At 36.8% G+C, this 24189-nt stretch overlaps 1 protein-coding gene across 1 annotated transcript; it reads right to left on the bottom strand.

Moving 5' to 3' along the window:
* Positions 1-21029: 21029 nt before the first annotated feature.
* On the bottom strand, positions 21030-23749 carry LOC101258834 (uncharacterized). Its single transcript, XM_004252263.5, has 3 exons — positions 23599-23749; positions 23322-23367; positions 21030-21743 (listed from the first exon to the last, which is right to left on the bottom strand). The coding sequence occupies exons 2-3, from the start codon at positions 23326-23328 to the stop codon at positions 21346-21348; spliced, it is 405 nt and encodes a 134-aa protein (XP_004252311.1). The 5' UTR covers positions 23329-23367; positions 23599-23749; the 3' UTR covers positions 21030-21345.
* Between the last annotated feature and the right edge of the window lie 440 nt (positions 23750-24189).

Below are 24189 nucleotides of genomic sequence, written 5' to 3'. Positions count from 1 at the left end.
GGACTTGTATATGTTTAAAGTCATAAAATGTGTGATTTTAAAATTTTAAAGGACCTAAAAAAAGATTTCACCTAAAGTTTTTATTTTGAGGATAAGGTAAAAATATCAGGTGTTGTTGGCCAAAAAAATTGGTAGTGAGTCCACAGAAGGAAAAGGAGTCTGGTGTATTGAAGGGTTCAAGATATTTAAAAATTTTCATCATGGAAAGGATTTAAGAGATGCGAAGGAACAAGACCTCTCATATAGAATCTTGATTTGAAGTTGAAGGATGTATGAAGTTACATATATAATATCTAATATGACTATGGTTGTGAATTTGTTTGGTATAGACGTACAAGTAATTTGTCATCGATTTTTTTTATCAATATAGGATTTTGATTTCAGTGGAAAAAAAAGTGAGGTGTGTAAGATTTGGTGTTGTTATGTGGGGCTAATTTATTCAGATTATGGTAGGTGACTTATGGATAAACAATAGTATGAACCTACGGTTATACAAGGTTATTGAGGATTTTGAGGGAATTAAAACTAATTTATTGATGGGACAATATAGATTGGTATAATGTATTACATAGGGAATTGATAATAAGTAGAGGTGATGAGCTAGCTTATATTAAACCAAATTATTGAAGTGATAAAAATTTTCTTAGGTGATGGTATGAGGTGTATGATGGTTTTGAATATTAGTTGTAATTTGGCATATGAAAAAAATACATGGAGTTGACATTGAGTGTGATTCAATTGTTGTATCTCGATATTTGATTACCTCTACTTGATGAACTTGATCTTGTGTGTTGCTGATATTGTGAGTGTCTTTTTGTGAAAGTTTTGATTGTTGAATATTGAGTTTGCAATTGAGGATGTGCAAATTTATTGAAAATGATTTTGATAAGTTGGGTGCTATGAAAACTGTGAACAGTTAGGTTGGGCAGAATTTTATATAGGTTGTAGTTATAGAGGTTCGGCTGTGTGTAAGGAGTACCTGTATTTTATCCCCTTAGCTTGAGTTTAGACGTTTACATGCTGAGTACTGTGTGGTTTGGTACTCAACCCTTGTTACTACAATTTTTTTGTAGGTTACTAGTCCGGACTTTGTGATATTTCTCTTCTTCTTGTCTGAGGCTTCATATGGAGATTTGTGAGGTAGTTGTTTGTCATTTCTGCGGACCTTTTTACTATTATTTATGATCTTGTCCTACTCTAGGAACAATGTCATATGAGACTTGTATATTTCTTTTGATTCATTGGTAAATACTTTAGAGCCTTGTACACGTGACAACCAGGTTTTGGGGATTGAATTAAGTTAAATTGTTATCAAAGTTTTATTTTATTTTCGCACGTAATTAGTTGATTGGATTTTACGCTGACTTGTCTTGGTGGGATAAGACAAGTGGCAACACATCCATTTTTGGATTGTGAGATCTATATTGTAAGTCATCTTCACCGGAATGAAGTGAGCACACTTAGTTAACCTGTCAACAATTATCCAAATAGAATCACGTACCCAATGTCTTTGGAAGACCAACTACGAAATTCATTCCAATTCTTTCCCACTTCCATTCATGAATGGACATTCTCTAAAGTATCCCTCCAGGACTCTGGTGTTCATACTTTACCTGCTGACCATTGGGGCATTGGGCAACAAAATCAACAATGTCACGCTTCATTCTACTCCACAAATAATGTTGCCTTAGATAACGATACATCTTGGTTGCACCAGGATGTATCGAATACCTCGAACTATGAGCCTCTGTAAGAATACTGTGAGTCAAATCATTAACACGGGGCACACATACCCTTCTCTTAATTCTCAAGACGCCTTCTTCATCAATTACTGCCTCTTAAGCCTCTCCTCGCAATTTTATATTTCGAATTCAGCTCAGTTTCTCATCATCAAACTGCTTTCCCTTAAACTTGTCAAGAAAAGAAGATCGTGCATCCACACAGGCAAAAAGTCCTCCTTTTTCCAGTACTTCTAGCCTCATAAAGTCATTAGACAGAATCTGAACCTCTCTAGCAAATGGGCGTCTTGAAACCTCTTAGTGGGCTAAACTACCCATACTCCCTTCTTTTCTACTTGAGGCATTTGCCACAACATTAGCTTTTCCTGGGTAATATAAAATAGTAATATCATAGTCTTTCAATTACTCCATCTACCTCCTCTGCCTCAACTTCAAGTCTTTATGAGTAAAGACCTATTGTAAACTATGATGATCTGTATAAACTTCACACTTGACACCATCGAGATAATGTATCCACTGCTTTAATTCAAATACAACTGCAGCCAACTCCAAATCATGGGTCGGATAGTTACGTTCATTCACTTTCGATTGCCTCGAAGCATAAACAATTACATTCCTCTCTAGCATTAGCACTGCACCCAAACCAGAATAAGATGCATCACAATAAACAACAAAATTCTTACCTTCCACTGGCAAGGCAAGAATTGGTGCAGTAGTCAACAAGGTCTTGAGTTTCTGAAAGCTTTCTTCACACTCGTCCGACCATGCAAATGGAACATTCTGCTTAGTCAAATTTGTCAATTGGGAAGCAATAGAAGAAAATACCTTGACAAATCGACTGTAGTAGCTAGCTAAACCAACAAAGTTCTTTACCTCTGAAACATTAATAGGTCTTACCCAACTCTTCACTGCTTCAATCTTACAAGGATCCACCATCACTCCATCCTTTAAAATCACGTGCCCCAAGAAGGACACTGAATCGAGCCAAAACTCACAGTTGGAGAATTTAGCATAAAGCTTTTTCTCCCTTAACAACTCCAATACAATTGTAAAATGTTCCTCGTGTTCTTTCTTGCTCTTTGAGTATATCAGTATATCAGTATATCATCAATAAATACAATAACAAAGAAGTATAGATATGGCTTGAAAATCCCGTTCATCAGGCTCATGAAAGCAGCAGCGGCATTCGTAAGCCCAGAAGACATTATTAAGAATTCATAATGCCCATACCTGGTTTAAAAAGCAGTCTTTGGCACATATGTTGCTCATATTTTCAATTGATGATAACCGGACTTCAAATCAAATTTAGAGAAGACACAAGCACCTTGTAACTGATTGAACAAATCATTAATACGAGGAATGTGATAATTGTTCTTAATAGTTACCTTATTCAGCTTCTTGTAGTATATGCACATCCAAAAACTGTCATCCTTCTTCTTCACAAAAAACACTGGAGCACCCCAGGGAGATGCACTCAATCTAATAAAACATTTACCTAACAACTCCTGAAGTTGAGCCTTTAACTCCTTTAACTCAGCTGGGGTCATTCTATAAGGTGGAATGGAAATGGGGCGAGTCCCCGGCTCTAGACCAATACAAAAATCAATATCCCTATCTGGTGGCATACCAGGCAGGTCTGCAGCAAAAACATAAAAAAAACTCACACACTATCGAAACAGACTCGATCGAAGGCACTTGGGAAGTTTCATCCCTGAGATGTGCCAAGAAAGCTAAACAACCTTTACTCACCAACCTCTTAGCACGAAGAAAAGAGATGATACGAATTAGAGTGGAGATATAATCACCCTCCCACACTAACGAATCTATCCAGGCTTTGCCAAGGTCACATTCTTAGCATTACAATCTAAGATAGAAAAATTTGGAGAAAGCCAAGTCATACCCATAATTACATAAAAATCAACCCTCTATAAAATAATCAAATCTACATATGTATTTCTCCCCACAAAATTCACAAGAAAAGACCTATACAACTTCTCAACTATCACAGACTAACCCACAGGAGTAGAGACACGAATAGGCATGTCAAGCAAATCACAATGTAAAGCAAGACTAGTAGCGAATGAGAAAGGTACATATGAAAATATGGATCAAGGATCAAACAATACAGAAGCCATGCATTACAAACCAGAAGAGTACCTGTGATAACAGTATCAAATGTCTCTGCCTTAGACCTTCCGGGGAAAGAATAACAATGGGCCCTATCGTTTTTCTGTCCATTGCCCCTACCTACCCATCACCCCGACTGAACTGGTGACCACCATTACCTTGGTAACCATGTCCTCCAGAATGACGACCTCTACCATGACCACATCTTCCTCTAAATACTGAGGATCTGTTGTAACTCTACCTTGGACAATATTTCCTAATATGTCCAGCCTCTCCACATCCATAACAAGTGTAGGTCTCTGTGAAGAGGAAGAAGTCTGGAGATAACCTCCAAACTCAAAAAGACTGACTGGCTTGCGACGGACCCTCAGCTGAAGCCTGCAATGAAGACTGAATAGGATGGGCTGGATAACCCCCTGTACTCTACCCTCTGGAGTAAGAACCACTAAACTCACCTCCTATACGGAACTTCTTAAATGTCGACGCCTTGGTGAAGTCGTCTGGCTTCACCCCCTCTACCTCTATCACAAAATCAACCACTTTCTAATACAATTTTGCTGCAGCAGCTACCTGTAAGGCTTGAATCTACAAATTTGACCTTAATCCTTTCACAAAGCGGTGAATCCTCTCTTGTGGACTGAAGCAAAGTTGAGTGGCATACCTGGATAGTGCACGAAATTTGGCCTCATAAGCAGCAACATACATTCTTCCTTGCTCTAGTCTCAGAAACTCATCTCTCTTCCCATCCCTCAATGTCCGGGGTATATAATTCTCCATAAATATGCTAGAAAATAATGCCCAAGTGATAGGTGGTACCTTTGCTGGTTGACACTCAACATAAGACCGCCACCACATTTTGGCATCCCCCTGAAAATAGTAGGTCACAAACTCAACACCGAATCGTTCTACTATGTCCATCTTATGTAGAAGCTCATGCCAATCAACCAGAAAATCATAGGCATCTTCAGATTCAGCACCCTTGAAGACTGGAGGTTTCAACTTTAAGAACTTAATGAAAAGGTCATGATGATCACCTGACATTATAGACCCTGTAGTCAATCGAAGAAACGTGCCTATTTCGAAGGATGCATCCATGCGGGGAGCCACATCAGCTGCAAGTTGTGTTTCCTAAACCTGAGGTGCTGGTGCAGAAAACACTGGGAGCATCTGCCTTGATCATATAACCCGCTGACATAAGTGAGAACCTGATTTATCATCTCCGTAGTAGGCTGGGGTGGTACTTCCTTCTCTTGAATATGCTCATCTTCCCTTCATCACCCTGTCTTCCTACCTCTACAGTCGGTGGTGAAGTCACCGCCCTATACCTAGATGGTCCAGGTTCTTGTACTCTACCTCTAGTGGGACTTCTCCCGCGACCTCTACCAAGACCTCTCGCCACTGCACCCCTCGATCTGCAGCCCTAATGGTTAGCTCGGAAGCACCCTATCTTGCCGGTGTTGGTGTTGGCACAGTTGTTACTCTAGTTCTAACCATCTGCCAAATAGAGTGAATAAGGTAAGATACCAATTAGTATAACCTAGATACCAATTGGATCCAAGTAATAGAACGAAATAATGAAAAATATGAATTTTCGTAAAGCCACACAGCCTCTCGAAGAAAAGTAAAGGCGTCCCCGTACCATTCCGCAGGATTCTACTAGACCTGTCCTTATGTGATGAGATCATTTAACCTAATGCTCTGATACCAAGTTTTCACGACCCAAAATGAGTCGTGAATGGCACCCACACTTAACCTCCTAGGTAGGTAAACCAACAAATCTAAACCCCAACATATACAATAGTTCAACTATAAATAACAAAAATAATGCGGAAGCTCCAATACTTATCAAGTAACCAATTAAATAAAATTCTAAAGTTAAACACCATTCTCAAATTACCAGGTCTAAGATTATTTAAGAAATCAAAATAAGTAAAAGATAGTCCATGACCGAAATTCAAGGACATCAAGACGTGAATGAAAGAACCCAGCACGAGCTAGAAATAATAGCTCACCCTGAAATGTGATGTGCTGGAGACTTCTAAAGCTGAGGGCGAGTAGAAGACGATGATACACTTGCTGCACTCCACAAAGGAACAAAGAAGAAAATACAAGTCGGGTTCGTACAAGGAAAACGTACTGAGTAGGTATCATCGGCCAATTTAAAATAAAAACCAATATATATTGAATAATGATATAAAATAAACTACAATACTTAACAGGTGGTAAGAAATAAACACATGGACCAGTGACAACAACAACATAGTAGGGACACCATCAATCACAATATCAATCACACCTATGAGGGCTCATGCCTCCACACCACACTCATTTGAAAAATGGGTTCTTTGAGATTGAGTATATTAAATTAATTCAAGATTCCTTTCCTTTAATCTTATTGTGTCAAAACGTGACACTCTGATCCCATATAATGTGTCGGAACGTGACACTCTGATCTCATAATAACGTATCAGAACGTGACACTCCGATCCAATAATATCATGTCGGAACGTGACACTCCGATCCAATCATCTCATTATTTTATTTCATCAAGCCTTCTTTATTTAAGGCGTCATTTTAATAGAGAGGATTCAAGATTATAAATTCAACCGTCTCAGAATTTAGGCCAACCACACAACCAAGACATACAACCACACAATCAAGTACATATGAAACTTCACAATATCACTCAATACATATCAATCGCTATTGAGAGTTTACCTATCAAATAGAAATAAACCATAACCTACCTCCACCGAAGAATCGAAGTCAATCAACTACTTCTCCAATGCCTTTCCTTTCCTTATTGCCTCCGAACCCTTCCAATCTGAAACCGCCGCTTCAACCCTTTTGCTATGTTTGTGCAACTCTTTGATTTTTCTTTTCTACTATAGGCTATTTTCTATCCTAAATATTATGTGATTAATTATAAAGGTGGTAAATGTGACCCACTATTTGCTTTACTATTATTTTCTTTAACCACCTACTACGAATATTACTAAAATTACCCCACTAATTTCATAATTTTAATTATGACTAGTCCAAAAAACCAATTTAAAATCTATCGAAAAGTATTTAATTAAAAAAATTCTAGCGCTCAAAACAACTGAATGGGTTGTTACACACGTGCAAAGCACGTGTCTTGAATCTAGTATATACATATCAATTTACTAAGATTTTACCATAAATAACAGAGCCCCTACTGAAATAATCGTTTGGAGCGCAACATTGGTGGTGTAAAGTCTTTGGAAATTTATTGTATATTTTTTAGGTTAAGGAGCACTAGAGATTTTCAGTTTTTAAGTGAATGTAGAGGGACCAATAGAGGGTGTTTATATATATATATATATATATATATATGATGTATGTATGATGTATGTATTTGTATATATATGTATGTATGTATGTGTGTGTGTATATATATATATATATATATATATATACACACACACATACACACATATATATATACACACACATACACATATATATATATAGTAAGAATATCATACATATAAATAATTATTTTTTAATTGTATGACGTAATGGTTAAAATGCTGATTTAGGATACTAGCTCTATAAAACTATTTCTACAATTGTATTATGAAAAAAAAAGTTAGTTATATGCTTACACTTTAAAATGCATATATGTTTCTTTATTTTGAGTAAGATTCCTTAGAGCTATTTGTAGTAATATTAGTTTTGAAAATTTTGGTATAATTTATATTATAATAATGTCATTTTGTAGTTGTACAAACAACCACATATTTATTATTTGATTACATATTGCACCTATATAACTAAATTTAATTATTTTTCTAAGTTTAAGTCATCTTTAATATTTTGTATTGAACAACTAATTCATTTAAGTAGCTTAATTATTTGTTTCTTCAAATTTATATTACTTTTTTTTTACACATGTTTAATATTATCTTATTATTTTTTTAAAAAAATTATGCTAGCGAAATTGGGATGCACGTGAAACAGACGTGTCCTGAAGCTAGTATATATTTATCAATTAACTAAGATTTTACCATCAATAACAAAGCCCCTAAATAAATAATCGTTTGGAGCGCAACATTGGTGGTGGAAAGTCTTTGGGAATTCATTGTGTATTTTTTAGGTTAAGGAGCAATAGAGGTTTTCAGTTTTTAAGTGAATGTAAAGGGACCAATATTTGATATACTACAAGATTCAATTTTATATCAATTGCAACATCTAATAATTAAGCATATGACAAGCCCTTTACATTCAAAAATCTAAAGATAAATTTCTGAAGTGTGATATAATTCATTTTATTTTCTGAAGTTAAATATTTTAATAGTCATACTTCAAATTTTATTTTGCTTATTATATGAATGTAGATAAGAAAACAATTTATTGATATTAATTATACTTTGGAATATATTATAAAATAAATTTTAAAGGAATTTTATAATTAATATTCAGTGAAATCTTATAAATGAGATTCAGAGAGAGTAGAATGCACACACACTGTCACGACCCAAATCGGGTCGCGACTGGCACCCACACTTACCCTCCTATGTGAGCGAACCAACCAATCTAAACCTTAACATTTCAATATGATATCAACAGAAAGTAATGCGGAAGACTTAAACTCATTAACAAAATCAATAACTTCTAAAAACTCAACAACTATTATTATCCCCCAAAATCTGGAAGTCATCATCACAAGAACATCTACTTCAAATTACTAAAGTTAAGAGTATCTAGAAGCTAAAATACATAAAAAGCTAGTCCATGCCGGAACTTCAAGGCATCAAGACATGAAGAGGAAGATCCAGTCCAACCTAGAAGCATTAGCTCACCCTGAAATCCGGAGTAATGAAGACTGGCTAGAGTTGCGGTTGAGTTGAAGACGACGGCACGTTTGCTGCACTCCACAAATAATCAAAAAGAAAACATACAAGTAGGGGTCAGTACAAAACACGGGTACTGAGTAGATATCATCGGCCAACTCAAAATAGAAAACAGTATATATCAGATAATATCATAAATCAACTACAATACTCAATCTGTAGCAACACCATGTACAAGAATCTTTGATAAATAACGTCAAGTACATTCATGAGGACTCAAGCCTCCATATCATACTCATTTGGGAATTAGGTTCATTAGATTGGGTATATTAACATCTTTCAAGATTCATCACCTTTATTCTTGTGTCGGTACGTGACACTCCGCTCCCTTACTACTATGTGTTGGAACGTGACACTCGGATCCCCTAGTTCTACGTGTCGATTCGTGACACCCGATCCCCTAATTCTATGTGTCGGTTCGTGACACCCGATCCCCTAATTCTACGTGTCAGTTCGTGACACCCGATCCCCTAATTCTACGTGTCAGTTCGTGACACCAGATCCCCTAATTATACGTGTCGGTTCGTGACACCCGATCCCTAATTCTACGTGTCGGTTCGTGACACCCGATCCCCTAATTCTACGTGTCGGTTCGTGACACCCGATCCCCTAATTTCATTCCATTAATTCCTCAAGCCTTCTTTTATACCAAGGCATCATCAATCTCATTACTTTAGTTCATCAAGCCTTCTTTTATACCAAGGCATCATCATTAATAAAGGGTTTTCAAGATTTGGGATTCAATAGCTTCATCATGCTTATTTCATCACAATTATATAATCACATTCATGCAAGCATACAATTAAGCATATAGAAGACTTACAATACACCCAACACATATCATTCGCTATTAAGAGTTAACTACGAATAGTATAAAAGCCATAACCTACCTCCACCGAAGATTTGTGATCAAGCAAGCAATTTCCCAAGCCTTTTTTGTTTTCTCGTTTCTCCTCTTTCTCGTCGATCCTCTCTCTCTCTTCTTGTTCTTTCTATTTTTCTTTTATTCAAACCCTCTTTCTTTTACTCTAATTAGCATATAATTAAGAATAAAAGATGGCAATAATAACTCACTAATTTACTCAAGGTTACCTCTTTTAGCCCCCAAGTAATTGAGTTATTAATATTAAACCACTAACTTTATAATTATAAGCCGGAATACTCAAAAACGTCCCTTAAAACATTAAAAAAATCCGACTCCGACTGGGATTACGCAGCCTGTGACGGCCCGTCGCGCCTGCGACGGTCCGTCCTGCTGCTCCGTCACAGAGTTCAGAGACTGAAATTTACTGAAGAGTCTGTGACGGCCCGTCATGCCTGTGACGGTCCGTCCTGTCATTCCGTTACGAAGTTCAGAGAGTTGATTTCAGTATCCATTTTTCAGAATTTCTAAGTGTTTTGAAACGAGACCCCCTCGACGGTCCGTCGTGGGTTCCGTCGTCTCAGCCTGTTTTTCCAGAAATAAAATATGCTGCTCAAAACGACTAAACAGGTCGTTACAATAGATACCAATTTACCCATCGTTCGTCCTCGAACGATCATAAGAAGAAAAACAAGGGCGAAAAGGAGTACCTGAATCTGTAAACAGGTGTGGGTATCTTTCTTGCATATCAGCCTCTTTCTCCCAAGTAGCTTCTTCAACGGGTCGATTCTTCCATTGAACTTTGATGGATGCAATCTCCCTTGACCTCAGCTTGCGAACTTCTCTATCTAAAATGGCAACAGGTTCCTCCTCATAATACAAATTCTCATCAAGAAAAACGGAATCCCAACGGATAATGTAGTTTCCATCCCCATGGTATCTTTTCAACATCGACATGTGAAATACCGGATGCACTCCGGACAGCCCTGGAGGCAAGGCTAACTCATAAGCCACCTCCCCTATGCGCTTCAGAACCTCGAAGGGACCAATATACCTTGGGCTTAGTTTACCCCTTTTACCAAAACGCATCACCCCTTTCATGGGTGAAACCTTCAGCAAGACTTGTTCACCCTCCATAAACTCCAAGTCTCTAACCTTGCGTTCCGCATATTCCTTTTGCCTACTTTGCGCCGCTAGAAGCTTTTCTTGAATAGATTTCACTTTATCTAACGATTCCCTCAGAAGGTCAGTACCCCAAGGTCTAACTTCAAATGCATCAAACCACCCAATGGGAGACCTACATCTTCTCCCATATAGTGCCTCAAATGGGGCCATATCAATGCTTGAGTGATAGCTATTGTTGTAGGAGAACTCTGCTAAGGTTAAGAAGCTATCCCAATGACCACCAAATTCTATCGCACATGCACGAAGCATATCCTCCAACACTTGAATTGTTCGCTCAGACTGACCATCGGTCTGAGGGTGAAATGCAGTACTAAGGTCCAACCTAGTACCTAATTCAGCATGCAATGTTCTCCAAAACTTAGAAGTAAACTACGTACCTCTATCTGATATGATGGAGAGTGGAACTCCATGCAATCGAACAATTTCTGAGATGTAAATTTTGGCTAACTTCTCTGCATTATAAGTCACCTTGACCGGAATGAAGTGAGCAGACTTAGTTAATCTGTCCACAATTACCCAAATAGAGTTAAACTTCCCCAATGTCTTTGGAAGACCAACCACGAAGTCCATTGCAATCCTTTCCCACTTCCATTTAGGAATGGGCATTCTCTGAAGTGTTCCTCCGGGCCTCTGGTGTTCATACTTTACTTGCTGACAATTTGGACATTTGGCAACAAAATCAACAATGTCGCGCTTCATTCTACTCCACCAAAAGTGTTGCTTTAGGTCACGGTACATCTTGGTTGCACCAGGATGTATAGAATATCCGGAACTATGAGCCTCTGTAAGAATGGTGTGGATCAAATCATCAACACGGGGCACACATACCCTTCCCTTAATTCTCAAAACACCTTCCTCATCCATTATTGCTTCTTTAGCCTCTCCTCGCAGCACTTTATCTCGGATCCGGATCAATTTCTCATCATTAAACTGCTTTCCCTTAATCTTGTCAAGAAAAGAAGATCTTGCCTCCACACAGGCCAACAATCCTCCCTTCTCATTTACTTCTAACCTCATAAGGTTGTTAGCCAGAGTCTGAACCTCTCTAGCCAATGGACGTCTAGAAACTTGCAAGTGAGCTAGACTTCCCATGCTCCCAGCCTTTCTACTTAAGGCGTCTGCCACAACAATAGCCTTTCCCGGATGATACAAGATGGTAACATCATAATCCTTCAGTAGTTCCATCCATCTCCTCTGTCTCAAGTTCAAATCTTTCTGAGTAAAGACATACTGTAGGCTACGATGATCCGTGTATACTTCACACTTAACCCCATATAGATAGTGTCTCCATTGCTTTAAGGCAAACACTACCGCAGCCAATTCCAAATCATGGGTCGGATAATTACGTTCGTGCACCTTTAATTGCCTTGAAGCATAAGCAATTACGTTCTTCTCTTGCATTAGCACTGCACCCAACCCCGAATAGGATGCATCACAATAGACAATGAAACTCTTACCTTCCACTGGCAAGGTAAGGATTGGTGCGGTAGTCAACAAAGTCTTGAGCTTCTGAAATCTTTCTTCACACTCGTTCGACCATACAAATGGAACATTCTGTTTAGTCAAGTTCGTCAATTGGGAAGAAATGGAAGAGAATCCCTTGACAAATCGGCGGTAATAGCTAGCTAAACCAACAAAGCTCCTTATTTCTGAAACATTAGTAGGTCTTACCCAATTCTTCACTGTCTCAATCTTAGAAGGATCTACCATCACCCCATCCTTCGAAACCACATGCCCCAAGAAGGACATTGCATCTAGCCAAAACTCACACTTGGAGAATTTGGCATAAAGCTTTTTCTCCCTCAACATTTCCAATACCTTTCTCAAATGCTCTTCATGTTCCTTCTTGCTCTTTAAGTATACCAATATATCATCAATGAATACGATCACAAAGAGATCCAGATATGGCTGAAAATCCCGTTCATCAAGCTCATGAAAGCAGCAGGGGCATTCGTAAGACCAAAAGACATTACTACAAATTCATAATGCCCATACCTAGTTTGAAAAGCAGTCTTTGGCACATCTGTTGCCCCTATCTTCAATTGATGATAACCGGATCTCAAGTCAATCTTAGAGAAGACACAAGCACCTTGTAACTGATCGAACAAATTATCAATGCGAGGAAGAGGATACTTGTTCTTAACCGTTACCTTATTTAGTTGTCTGTAGTCTATGCACATTCGAAAGCTCCCATCCTTTTTTTTCACAAATAATACTGGAGCACCCCAAGGAGATGCACTTGGTCTAATAAAGCCTTTGCTTAGCAACACTTGAAGTTGTGCCTTTAACTCTCTTAACTCCGCAGGAGCCATTCTATAAGGGGGTATAGAAATGGGGCGAGTACCCGGTTCAAGATCGATGCAGAAGTTAATATCTCTATCCGGTGGCATGCCAGGAAGGTCTGCAGGAAACACATCTAAAAACTCACGAACTATCGAGACCGACTCAATTGGAGATACTTGGGTAGTATCATCCCTGAGATGTGCCAAGAACGCTAAACAACCCTTACTAACCATTTTCTTAGCACGAAGAAAGGAGATGATACGAACCGGATTAGAAGTGTAGTCACCCTCCCATACTAACGGATCTGTCCCAGGCTTGGCTAACGTCACAGTTTTAGCATTACAATCCAAGATTGCAAAATTTGGAGAAAGCCAAGTCATACCCAGAATTACATTAAAGTCAACCATTTCTAAGATAACCAAGTCTACATGAGTATTGCTCCCCATAAAAGTTACAAGACAAGACCTATACACCTTTTCAACTATCACAGACTCACGCACCGGAGTAGAAACACGAATAGGCATGTCAAGCAATTCACAATGTAAATTAAGACCATTAGCAAATGCGGAAGATACATATGAAAATGTAGAGCCAGGGTCAAATAATACAGAAGCCATACAATCACAAACCAAAAGATTACATGTGATAACAGCATCTGATGTCTCCGCTTCTGACCGCCCAGGGAAAGCGTAACAATGGGCCCTATCACTTGTCTACCCGTTGCCCCTACCATGTGGTGCTGTAGTGGCTCTAGTTTTCCCGTCACCCTGGCCGTTTTGGTGACCACCATTACCTCGGACACCACGTCCCCCAGAATAACGGCCTCTGCCATGACCACCTCTACCTCTAGCTATTAGGGGTCTATAACTCTGGTTTGGACAATTCCTCCTAATATGTCCAGTCTCCCCACATCCATAACACTCTCTGGAGTCAAGCATAGGTCTCTCAGAGAAGTGTTGACCGGTCTGAGGTGGACCTCCAACTACAGTCTGTAGTGAAGACTGAATTGGTCGGACTGAGTAACCTCCCGAACCCTGTCCTCTAGAGTAAGAACCATTAAACTCACCTCCCTTCCGAAACCTTTTTGATGTCGATGCCATGGTGAAGTCATCGGGCTTCACTCCTTCCACCTCTATCACGAAGTCTACCACTTCTTGAAAGGATTTTGCAGTAGCCGCTACCTGTAAGGCTGAAATCCGCAATTCTGATCTCAACCCCTTCACAAAGCGGCGAATCCGCTCTTGTGGACTGAAACAAAGTTGGGTGGCATACCTGGATAATGCACAAAACTTAGCCTCATATGCAGTAACCGACATCCTACCTTGCTCTAGGCTCAAGAACTCATCTCTTTTCCTATCCCTCAAAGTCCGGGGAATATACTTCTCCATAAACAAGCTAGAGAATGATGCCCAAGTCATATGTGGCGCCTCTATTGGTTGACACTCAACATGTGACCGCCACCACATTTTGGCGTTCCCTTGAAACTGATAAGTCACAAACTCCACACCAAACCATTCTACTATACCCATCTTGTGTAGTAGCTCGTGACAGTCAACCAGAAAATCATAAGCATCCTCCGATTCAGCACCCTTGAAGACTGGAGGTTTCAATTTCAAGAACTTACTGAAAAGTTCATGCTGATCATTTGTCATTACAGGCCATGTAGTCAGACGAGGAAATGTGCCTATTTCCAATGAGGCATCCATGCGGGGAGCCACAGTAGCCGCATGTTATACCTCCGGAGCCTGAGGTGATGGTGCAGAAAACACTGGAGGCACTTGGCCTTGATCAGATAACCCGCTAAGATAAGCAAGAACCTGATTGATCATCTCTGGGGTAGGTTGGGGTGGTAATTCCTCATTCTGTACTTGTTAATTTTCCCCATCCTCCCCTTCTCTTACTACTTCTTCAGTCGGTGGAGGAGTCACCGCCCTAGTATCAGATGGGCTAGGTGCTCGTCCTCTTCCTCTAGAGGACGTCCTCCCACGACCTCTACCACGGCCTCTTGCCGCTACTCTTCCTCGAGCTACAGCCCCAGTGGCTGGCTCAGACGCTTCTTGTCTTGCCGATGTTGATGTTGGCGCGGTTGTTGCTCTAGTTCTAACCATCTGCGAAATAGAGTGAAGATGGTCAGATACCAATTTGTATCACCTAGATACCAATTGGACCCAAGTAGTAGCACGAAAGAAAGAAAGAAAGAATGGAATTTTCCTAAAGTCTTATAGCCTCTCAAAGAAAAGTAAAGGCGTCCCCCTACCGTTCCTTAAGACTCTACTAGACTCGTTCTTGTGTGATGATACCAACGAACCTAATGCTCTGATACCAAGTTTGTCACGACCCAAATCGGGTCGCGACTGGCACCCACACTTACCCTCCTATGTGAGCGAACCAACCAATCTAAACCTTAACATTTCAATATGATATCAACAGAAAGTAATGCGGAAGACTTAAACTCATTAACAAAATCAATAACTTCTAAAAACTCAACAACTATTATTATCCCCCAAAATCTGGAAGTCATCATCACAAGAACATCTACTTCAAATTACTAAAGTTAAGAGTATCTAGAAGCTAAAATACATAAAAAGCTAGTCCATGCCGGAACTTCAAGGCATCAAGACATGAAGAGGAAGATCCAGTCCAAGCTAGAAGCATTAGCTCACCCTGAAATCCGGAGTAATGAAGACTAGCTAGAGTTGCGGTTGAGTTGAAGATGACGGCACGTTTGCTGCATTCCACAAATAATCAAAAAGAAAACATACAAGTAAGGGTCAGTACAAAACACGGGTACTGAGTAGATATCATCGGCCAACTCAAAATAGAAAACAGTATATATCAAATAATATCATAAATCAACTACAATACTCAATCTGTAGCAACACCATGTACAAGAATCTTTGATAAATAACGTCAACTACATTCATGAGGACTCAAGCCTCCATATCATACTCATTTGGGAATTAGGTTCATTAGATTTAGTATATTAACATCTTTCAAGATTCATCACCTTTATTCTTGTGTTGGTACGTGACACTCCGCTCCCTTACTACTATGTGTCGGAACGTGACACTCCGATCCCCTAATTCTACATGTCGATTCGTGACACCCAATCCCCTAATTCTACGTGTCGGTTCGTGACACCCAATTCCCTAATTCTACGTGTCGGTTCGTGACACCCGATCCCCTAATTCTACGTGTCGGTTTGTGACACCCGATCCCCTAATTCTACGTGTCGGTTCGTGACACCAGATCCCCTAATTCTACGTGTCGGTTCGTGACACCCGATCCCCTAATTTCATTCCATTAATTCCTCAAACCTTCTTTTATACCAAGGCATCATCAATCTCATTACTTTAGTTCATCAAGCCTTCTTTTATACCAAGGCATCATCATTAACAAGGGGTTTTCAAGATTTGGGATTCAATAGCTTCATCATGCTTATTTCATCACAATTATATAATCACATTCATGCAAGCATACAATTAAGCATATAGAAGACTTACAATACACCCAACACATATCATTCGCTATTAAGAGTTAACTACGAATAGTATAAAAGCCATAACCTACCTCCACCGAAGATTCGTGATCAAGCAAGCAATTTCCCAAGCCTTGTTCGTTTTCTCGTTTCTCCTCTTTCTCGTCGATCCTCTCTCTCTTCTTGTTCTTTCTATTTTTCTTTTATTCAAACCGTCTTTCTTTTACCCTAATTAGCATATAATTAAGAATAATAGATGGCAATAATAACCCACTAATTTACTCAAGGTTACCTCTTTTAGCCCCCAAGTAATTGAGTTATTAATATTAAACCACTAACTTTATAATTATAAGCCGGAATAGTCAAAAACGTCCCTTAAAACATTAAAAAAATCCAACTCCGCCTGGGATTACGCAGCCTGTGACGGCCCGTCGCGCCTGCGACGGTCCGTCCTGCTGCTCCGTCACAGAGTTCAGAGACTGAAATTTACTGAAGAGTCTGTGATGGCCCGTCATTCCTATGACGGTCCGTCCTGTCATTCCATTACGAAGTTCAGAGAGTTGATTTCAGTACCCATTTTTCAGAATTTCTAAGTGTTTTGAAACGAGACCCCCTCGACGGTCCGTCGTGCCCATGACGGTCCGTCGTGCCCATGACGGTCCGTCGTGGGTTCCGTCGTCTCAGCCTGTTTTTCCAGAAATAAAATCTGCCGCTCAAAACGACTAAACAGGTCGTTACACACACCTCATCACTACCTCGTGGAGGTAGAGAGACTATTTATGAGAGACTTTCAGTTCAAAACAATAAATATCGATATAAAGAAGGAGGAGACAATGAAGAGAAATATAGCAAATAATAATGAAATATTGACAACGTGTACCAAAGAAAACCAAAACAACAATAAAGCATATAATAGTTGAAACACCATAAATAACATACAAGGATAAATTATAAAAAATTATTATAGACAATGATAGTACATCCGCCTCAACATACTTATGATAGAATATCTTCTTTTTTAATCTTTATCTCTCGTACTATGATTACAATTTCACCTCAAATATCTTCATCTTCATAACATGCATCTTTTGGTCTTGAGAGTTCTTGATTGGATAACACTCAGTCACATAGTCGAACAAACCATCACTCTATAAAACTTACATTTGAGTTTCGATAGTACCTTTTTATCATAGAAGACTCTAGAGGCAAGTCTACACTTCATCCACGTTGCACCAATACGGTGTGTGATATTGTCATTGATGTTTCCATTCCCTTGAATGTCACGATCGAGGAGTACTCCCTAGATGTAACACGACGTACAAGACTTCGAAAAGCCTTATATAAGCTTCATAGCCACAACAACAAATTTAATTATCAGGGACAAATAACTTCGTCATTTATAAATCATATTTCGTCACTAAAAATTTTGCGAGACAAAAAATAATTGTCACGCAATCGTCACTAAATGTGTGTTGCTAAATGTATACAAAGATGATTTAGTGTTTCGTCGCTAGTATTACATTAACTACACTAATAATTGTATATTCACATGCAAATACATATTTCTTCGTCCTATACACTTATAATTATACAATACAAATATTCCCCTACCCAATTTCTTTTTTGTCTTTCTCTCTTTCCCGTTTTATATATAAACAAATTATATAATTGATCTTTTGTATATGTATAGCGAATTATACTATTGGTTTCTTTGTAAAAGTATAGCGAATTTATACAACTATTGTTTTGTATATGTATAGCAAAATAAGCATATTTATGTTTGCTATGGAGTGAAATTATGCAAAGTATAGTTATAGCATACAAATAACTCTTAATATAATTAAAAGTTATTAATAATGTGATTTTTATAGAAATTAACAATAAAAGTTCATCACAACTTAATCAAAAAAATATTACGAACAATTTAATCACTCAACACTTATTTATTTATAATATTTTATTATTTGTATGCAAGTTACAAATTGTACTACTTATTATAAATATAAATATAAATACTAAAGCATAACGTTTCATTGCATATTCAAGTTAATTTTCGTCTCCTCATTCCAAAATTAGATAGTTTTGCTTTATTAAAAAATTCTTTTTTGCACTTCCGTCTTTAGCTCTTCTCTAACTAATCCAATGGTGAGATTTTTGACGTGCTAATTATAAGTTTGTTTCTTGAATACTGTTTTTATGTATTTTAAGATGTGGATAAAAATACTTGTTGGTCCAGTCGGAGGCTAAATGATGTAACATTATGAAAAAATACAAAATAGAGGTAAGAATATCTTTTGGGGTATTGTTTTAGGAATAATGTAGTTGAATCTCTTTTATTCAGCTTGAACGTTAATGATTTTGACTTGCTGATAGATGACGATAACGTCATACACATAGGAGTTTACCCTCAAAGATCTAGAGAAGAAAATGGAATATGTATACATTGTTACTACTCATTTAGTATATTGCAGGCATATAATTTTAGTGTGAATTTAAATATAATACTATTTTTTTAATAGACGTAAAATGACTATTTTAGATTGTAGGAGATATTGTACTACATTACATTGGATTTCAGGTACTTATCATAAAGAAAGAGAGTCTATAATTAACCTTATAGTAGACTCTTCTGCTTAAAAAATAAAAATTTAACCGTTCACATTCTTACGAATTATAAGGACTCACATTTAATATGAATTTTTATATAAAATTTTTCTTAAAAAGGAGTGATAAATAGGATAATTATGCTCCATTTCTTCACACTCCCAACTTCACAATAATCACATAAATGTGACGTATTTACTTAAGTATACAATATCATCCGTTTCTCCTAGAATAGTAAGAATATGATACTGAGGTTGATATTTATTTTCTTCCATATAAATAATTATTTTTTAATATATGTCATAATGGTTAAAATGTTGATTTAGGATACTAGTTCTATAAAATTATTCCTACAATTGTATTATGAAAAAAATGGTAACTTATATGCTTAGACATGTATTGGATGCACCATATATATGTATTTAATTTGACGAATGAAATTTAGGACAAATGATAATTTTAATTGAAGATACATAATTAAGCTCTAAACTAATGAAATTTGTGTTATTTATCCTATTTAATATCTTGACTACAACATTGAATTAACGAGAACCTATAATTTTTGTTGAGCGTACAACAAAAGTTTATAATTTCTTTTACCATAAATTTAGTTATTATATATTATATATTTACTTGAGATTTCAAACACATAAATTCTTAAACTTTAAACTGTAGATATTCTATCAATTTTTAAATTATCATCTGATATTTGTCCTTATAAGAAGTTATTTATAAAAATGACCTAGTAATGTAAACATTAATTATATCAGAAATGTCTACTCCCTCCCCCCATATTATGCCTAATGTTGAGGATATGCATGGGCAAGTTTCTTTGCTTTACTCTTTATTGTTGTTTTCTTTTTTCTTTGCGGGGTTACCTTATCTTTTGAAAAAATTATGCGAATAAATAAATATATACTAGTTAATTAGCTAATATAGTTATAATTTTAAATTAATTATTACTTGCACCCTCTTTAGTTATAATTACGTGTGCCTCTCTCCTTTGTTCATCTTTTGCTTCTCTCCTCTATTATACAGATAAAAATACAAATTATATATATATACATACATATATATATATATATACACATACATATAAATATACACACAATTATATAACATATATACAAATAAAATTCGTCTCCCTCCACTTCTCTTTCGCTTGAATCTCTCCTCCTTCTATCGATCTCGCTTTTCAGATATACAAGTACATATGTATACCACTTACATATAGACAACTATTTGACAGATATACATATACAATTCGATAGAAATACAAATACAATTCAACTCTCTGCCCTCTCTCCTCCTCCTCCCGATCTCGTTTGCCTCTCTCCTCCTCCTCCCAATCTCACTTGTCTCTCTCCTATCTCCTCTAACATGTAGTCAAAATCATAATTAACAAACTATAGCGTGATGAATTCTAATTTAAATATTTTTAGCGGCTGTTTAAGAAATTTCCTCTATCTTTTTTTTTTTCTTTCTCATTAGACTTTCTTTGCTCACGGGCTAGCTTCCTCTTTTCTTCCTTTCCTTTCTTATTTTCTTAACCAAAAAAATAATCTAATTAAAATATGTATATATCAAGACATCTATGACATGATCCAAGCTTTCCTCAATGGTATTTCCACATATATGCAATTAATTTAACATATGATGAAATGATTGTTATAATTATAGGAATTAATAAATAGTGAATTTGATTAATTTTTGTTCTCCATCCAGTCTTTTTTTATCATTTTAGTGTCTGATTATTTAAATTTAGATCGAAAAAAATCACTTTCGAATAAAATTTCAAAACTCAAATCCAAAAACTCTGCTTAAGAATTATGAATTTATTATGCACTATATAATTAAAAAAAATATATGCACTATTTTGGAAATAATAATTTCTGCATTGATATAAGTTTGATCAAATAAAATAGGCCTTGAAGAACAAGGAAGGTGATAAAAAATGTACGTCTTCTCACTACTCTATATTCAGGGAACATTAAACATAATTAAGCCCTAAATTAATTATGTTTAATATCTGGACTACAACACTGAATTAACGAGAACCTAATAAGTTTTGTTTAGCGTACAACAAATGTTTATAATTTTATTTACTGTAAATACCGCTATTCGCGCCCATTGCTAGGGCTCGAAAATACACAGGGAAGAAAAAAAAAACAAGGCAAGTGAGCAGGAAATCTATTCTTGCAATGATTTTCTGGCAGCATCTTCTTCTGCTTTCATTTTCCTTTCCCACTTTCTCTTCCTGTAATCAGCCAACATTTCAGGCATTTTTTGCATCAGTTCGGCTGTCTTTGCCCGTTTTTCTGCTGATATTCTGTTACACTTGTGCCCTTTCTGCTTCGTTCTCATTTCCTTTCTCGCTGGACCGTATGGCCAATCTTGTCCAGCAACAACAACTTCCTTGCGCAGACGAGCTCGATGGCGAGCACTCATCCCCAGAGGTTTCCAGGCTCCAAGCACCCAGTAACCCCAAACTCCCTTTGAAAGCTCATCCTTGTATTTTGCCAACTTTTCTTGCCATGGATATTGATATTGCCCAACTGCTTTTGCTACAGACTTTCCAGCCATTCGTCCTGGAAACAAATACATATAATATTTTTCTTTCACAAATTCGAATTTTAGACATGTAAGTCTATCAAGGCATACTAAAATGAGATGTTCAGAGGTTATCCAGAGAAAGTTCCAAGGTTATTACATGATTGTAAGAGGATGCCACAATCATATAGCAAATGAAAAAAATAAAGAGTTCGAAAATACAAGATTAGTCCCTCTGAAACAACCACATCAAATTTACAACATATTTCTGAACTGCAAATGACATATTGTTGCCAGAGAAAGTAAAGAGCGCACAAGACCTCCATACTTAAATTACTAGGATCAGAAACACTATTCTCTCTTCTAGTTTGCTAACACAGATGGCATTTGCTCTAGTTTTAAAGTTGCTCTCACCTTCACCCTACTGATTGTTTCACACTGTAGTGACTAGATATATGTTTTACATGAATGTATAACCAATACTGTTAAAGAACTCTAACAGTACTGGCTGTAAAGAAGAGGTTAGGGATTTGGATTGCAATCGTTGCTTCTATTTTGTGGATCTTTGTTTCAGAGAGAGATATCAATGGTGCTTTTTAGGAAAATTTGAGATTGCGTATTGTTAAAATACAATTGCTAGTAATTAGTAGCCATGTGATTTCATCTCAAAAAAGTACAAGAAGTGGATATCTTAACAGGCTGTCTAATTTAACTATAGGCACAGCTAAGAACTACATCTCTATACCTCTTTTGCACATTGCTATCATTATCTTACTTATCAAAAATGGAGTATTAGGACTTGTTGAAATAGATGATTCCAATTTTTTCTATGACATTCCATGTTGCAATACATGCATATATACAAATCATCGCATTTTATTTTACATTAAAATATCACACATATAATCATGACATTTGTCACTCGTAATCCAAGTCATTCGTAACACCCAGCGCAGAAGGTTTTCCCTGGTGCCTCAACAACTTGAAATACTTGTATTTGAGTTCTCTGTTCTTCTAGCAGAGATAAGGGTAAAAGAATTTCTTGTAACAAAACAACCTCATGAAGGACCCAATGTTATGTGCATATTAATGTAAAATGTAGTCTAAACGAGGACGCAAGACCGGTATAAAGACCCGAAAACAGTTGTAGATTCTACATTAAAGCAAAAAATTTAGTACTAAATTTGCATACTTTTAAATTTCTAAATCATGATAGGTTCTGCATTATAATATTTCATTCACTTCTAAATATTCTTTTCGAGAACTCAAAATTGTAGCCCTTGAACCCATCTTTTTGGATGTGTACAAACGCAGATGCACAAAACAAAATTTTTAATGCAGACAGAATTGAACGTAGGATTTAATCCTGGATTAAATGAAGAATAACTTAAAGAGAGGGTGAAGAGACGATGCGGATGGAGTAGAGATGGTGAGAAGCTTGCGATGTTATATTGCAGGTTTCAAAAAACTAAAACCCTAACACTACTAAAGCCCAAATTTTTCAACAAACATTCACCTAATATAGATCATAGTAACATGTAAGCTGCAGGCAAAAAAAAGTTATTATGACAGTGAACATCGTTAAAACACATAGATGTAATACTATAACTACTTACCAGACATTTTCTCTTTTTGAATCTAATTACCAAATACAAGCCAAACCTGCCATAAACCATCAAAAATACAGTCAAAAACTGAAAATTCAAGCAGCAAAATTGATATCAGTCGTTTAAAATTCAAAATCGATATGATTCAACAGATAAACCCTTGAAATTGCATCCACATTGAAATGTCTGCAATTATCAGAGAATCGTACGAATACAGATATACAAAAAAAAAAATGAATACGCAGATGCAAAAAACAACATAAAGATTCAGTGAAGAATGACTTACAGAAATAGCGATCCGAGTGCAGAGCTTGCGATATGATACTGTAGGCTTCAAAAATCTATAACCCTAACACTACTCCAAGCCCAAATTCATCTTTATGGAACACGGCCCATAACTCTCGTTATATTTAAAGGATTTTACATAACAAAATAATGTTAGAAAAAAGACATTATGTATGTATTTCAGCATAAATATTGATAATATAAAAATAATCAGCTTTTTGTTATAAAATCAAGCTCATTGCAATATAAATATAAAGAAATGAAGACAAGAGAAGTAAGATGGAAGATAAGACTTTCTTCTTATTCAAGTGTATTATACAAAAGGTGAATGATATCTCTATTTATAGAGTTGAGATATCGTCTCAAAGGCCTCCATGATAAATGCTCCATTAGTAGGTACATAGTTATCCAAATGGTTCTTATCATCTTGGAAACATGTATACATGAATACAATTAAGTCTTGAGTATATCCAAAGGACAATCCACACAATTCAATGGATTTATAACACTCCCCCTTGGATGTCCATAGATAATGTGCCTCGTTAAAACCTTACTAGGAAAAACCCTGTGGGAAAAAATTCTAGTGAAGGAA

The sequence above is a fragment of the Solanum lycopersicum genome, chromosome 12 (genome assembly GCF_036512215.1).
Source record: "Solanum lycopersicum chromosome 12, SLM_r2.1".
Lineage (NCBI taxonomy): Eukaryota > Viridiplantae > Streptophyta > Magnoliopsida > Solanales > Solanaceae > Solanum > Solanum lycopersicum.
The sequence above is the reverse complement of the archived record's forward strand: the minus strand, read 5'-3'. Positions and strand labels throughout refer to the sequence as shown.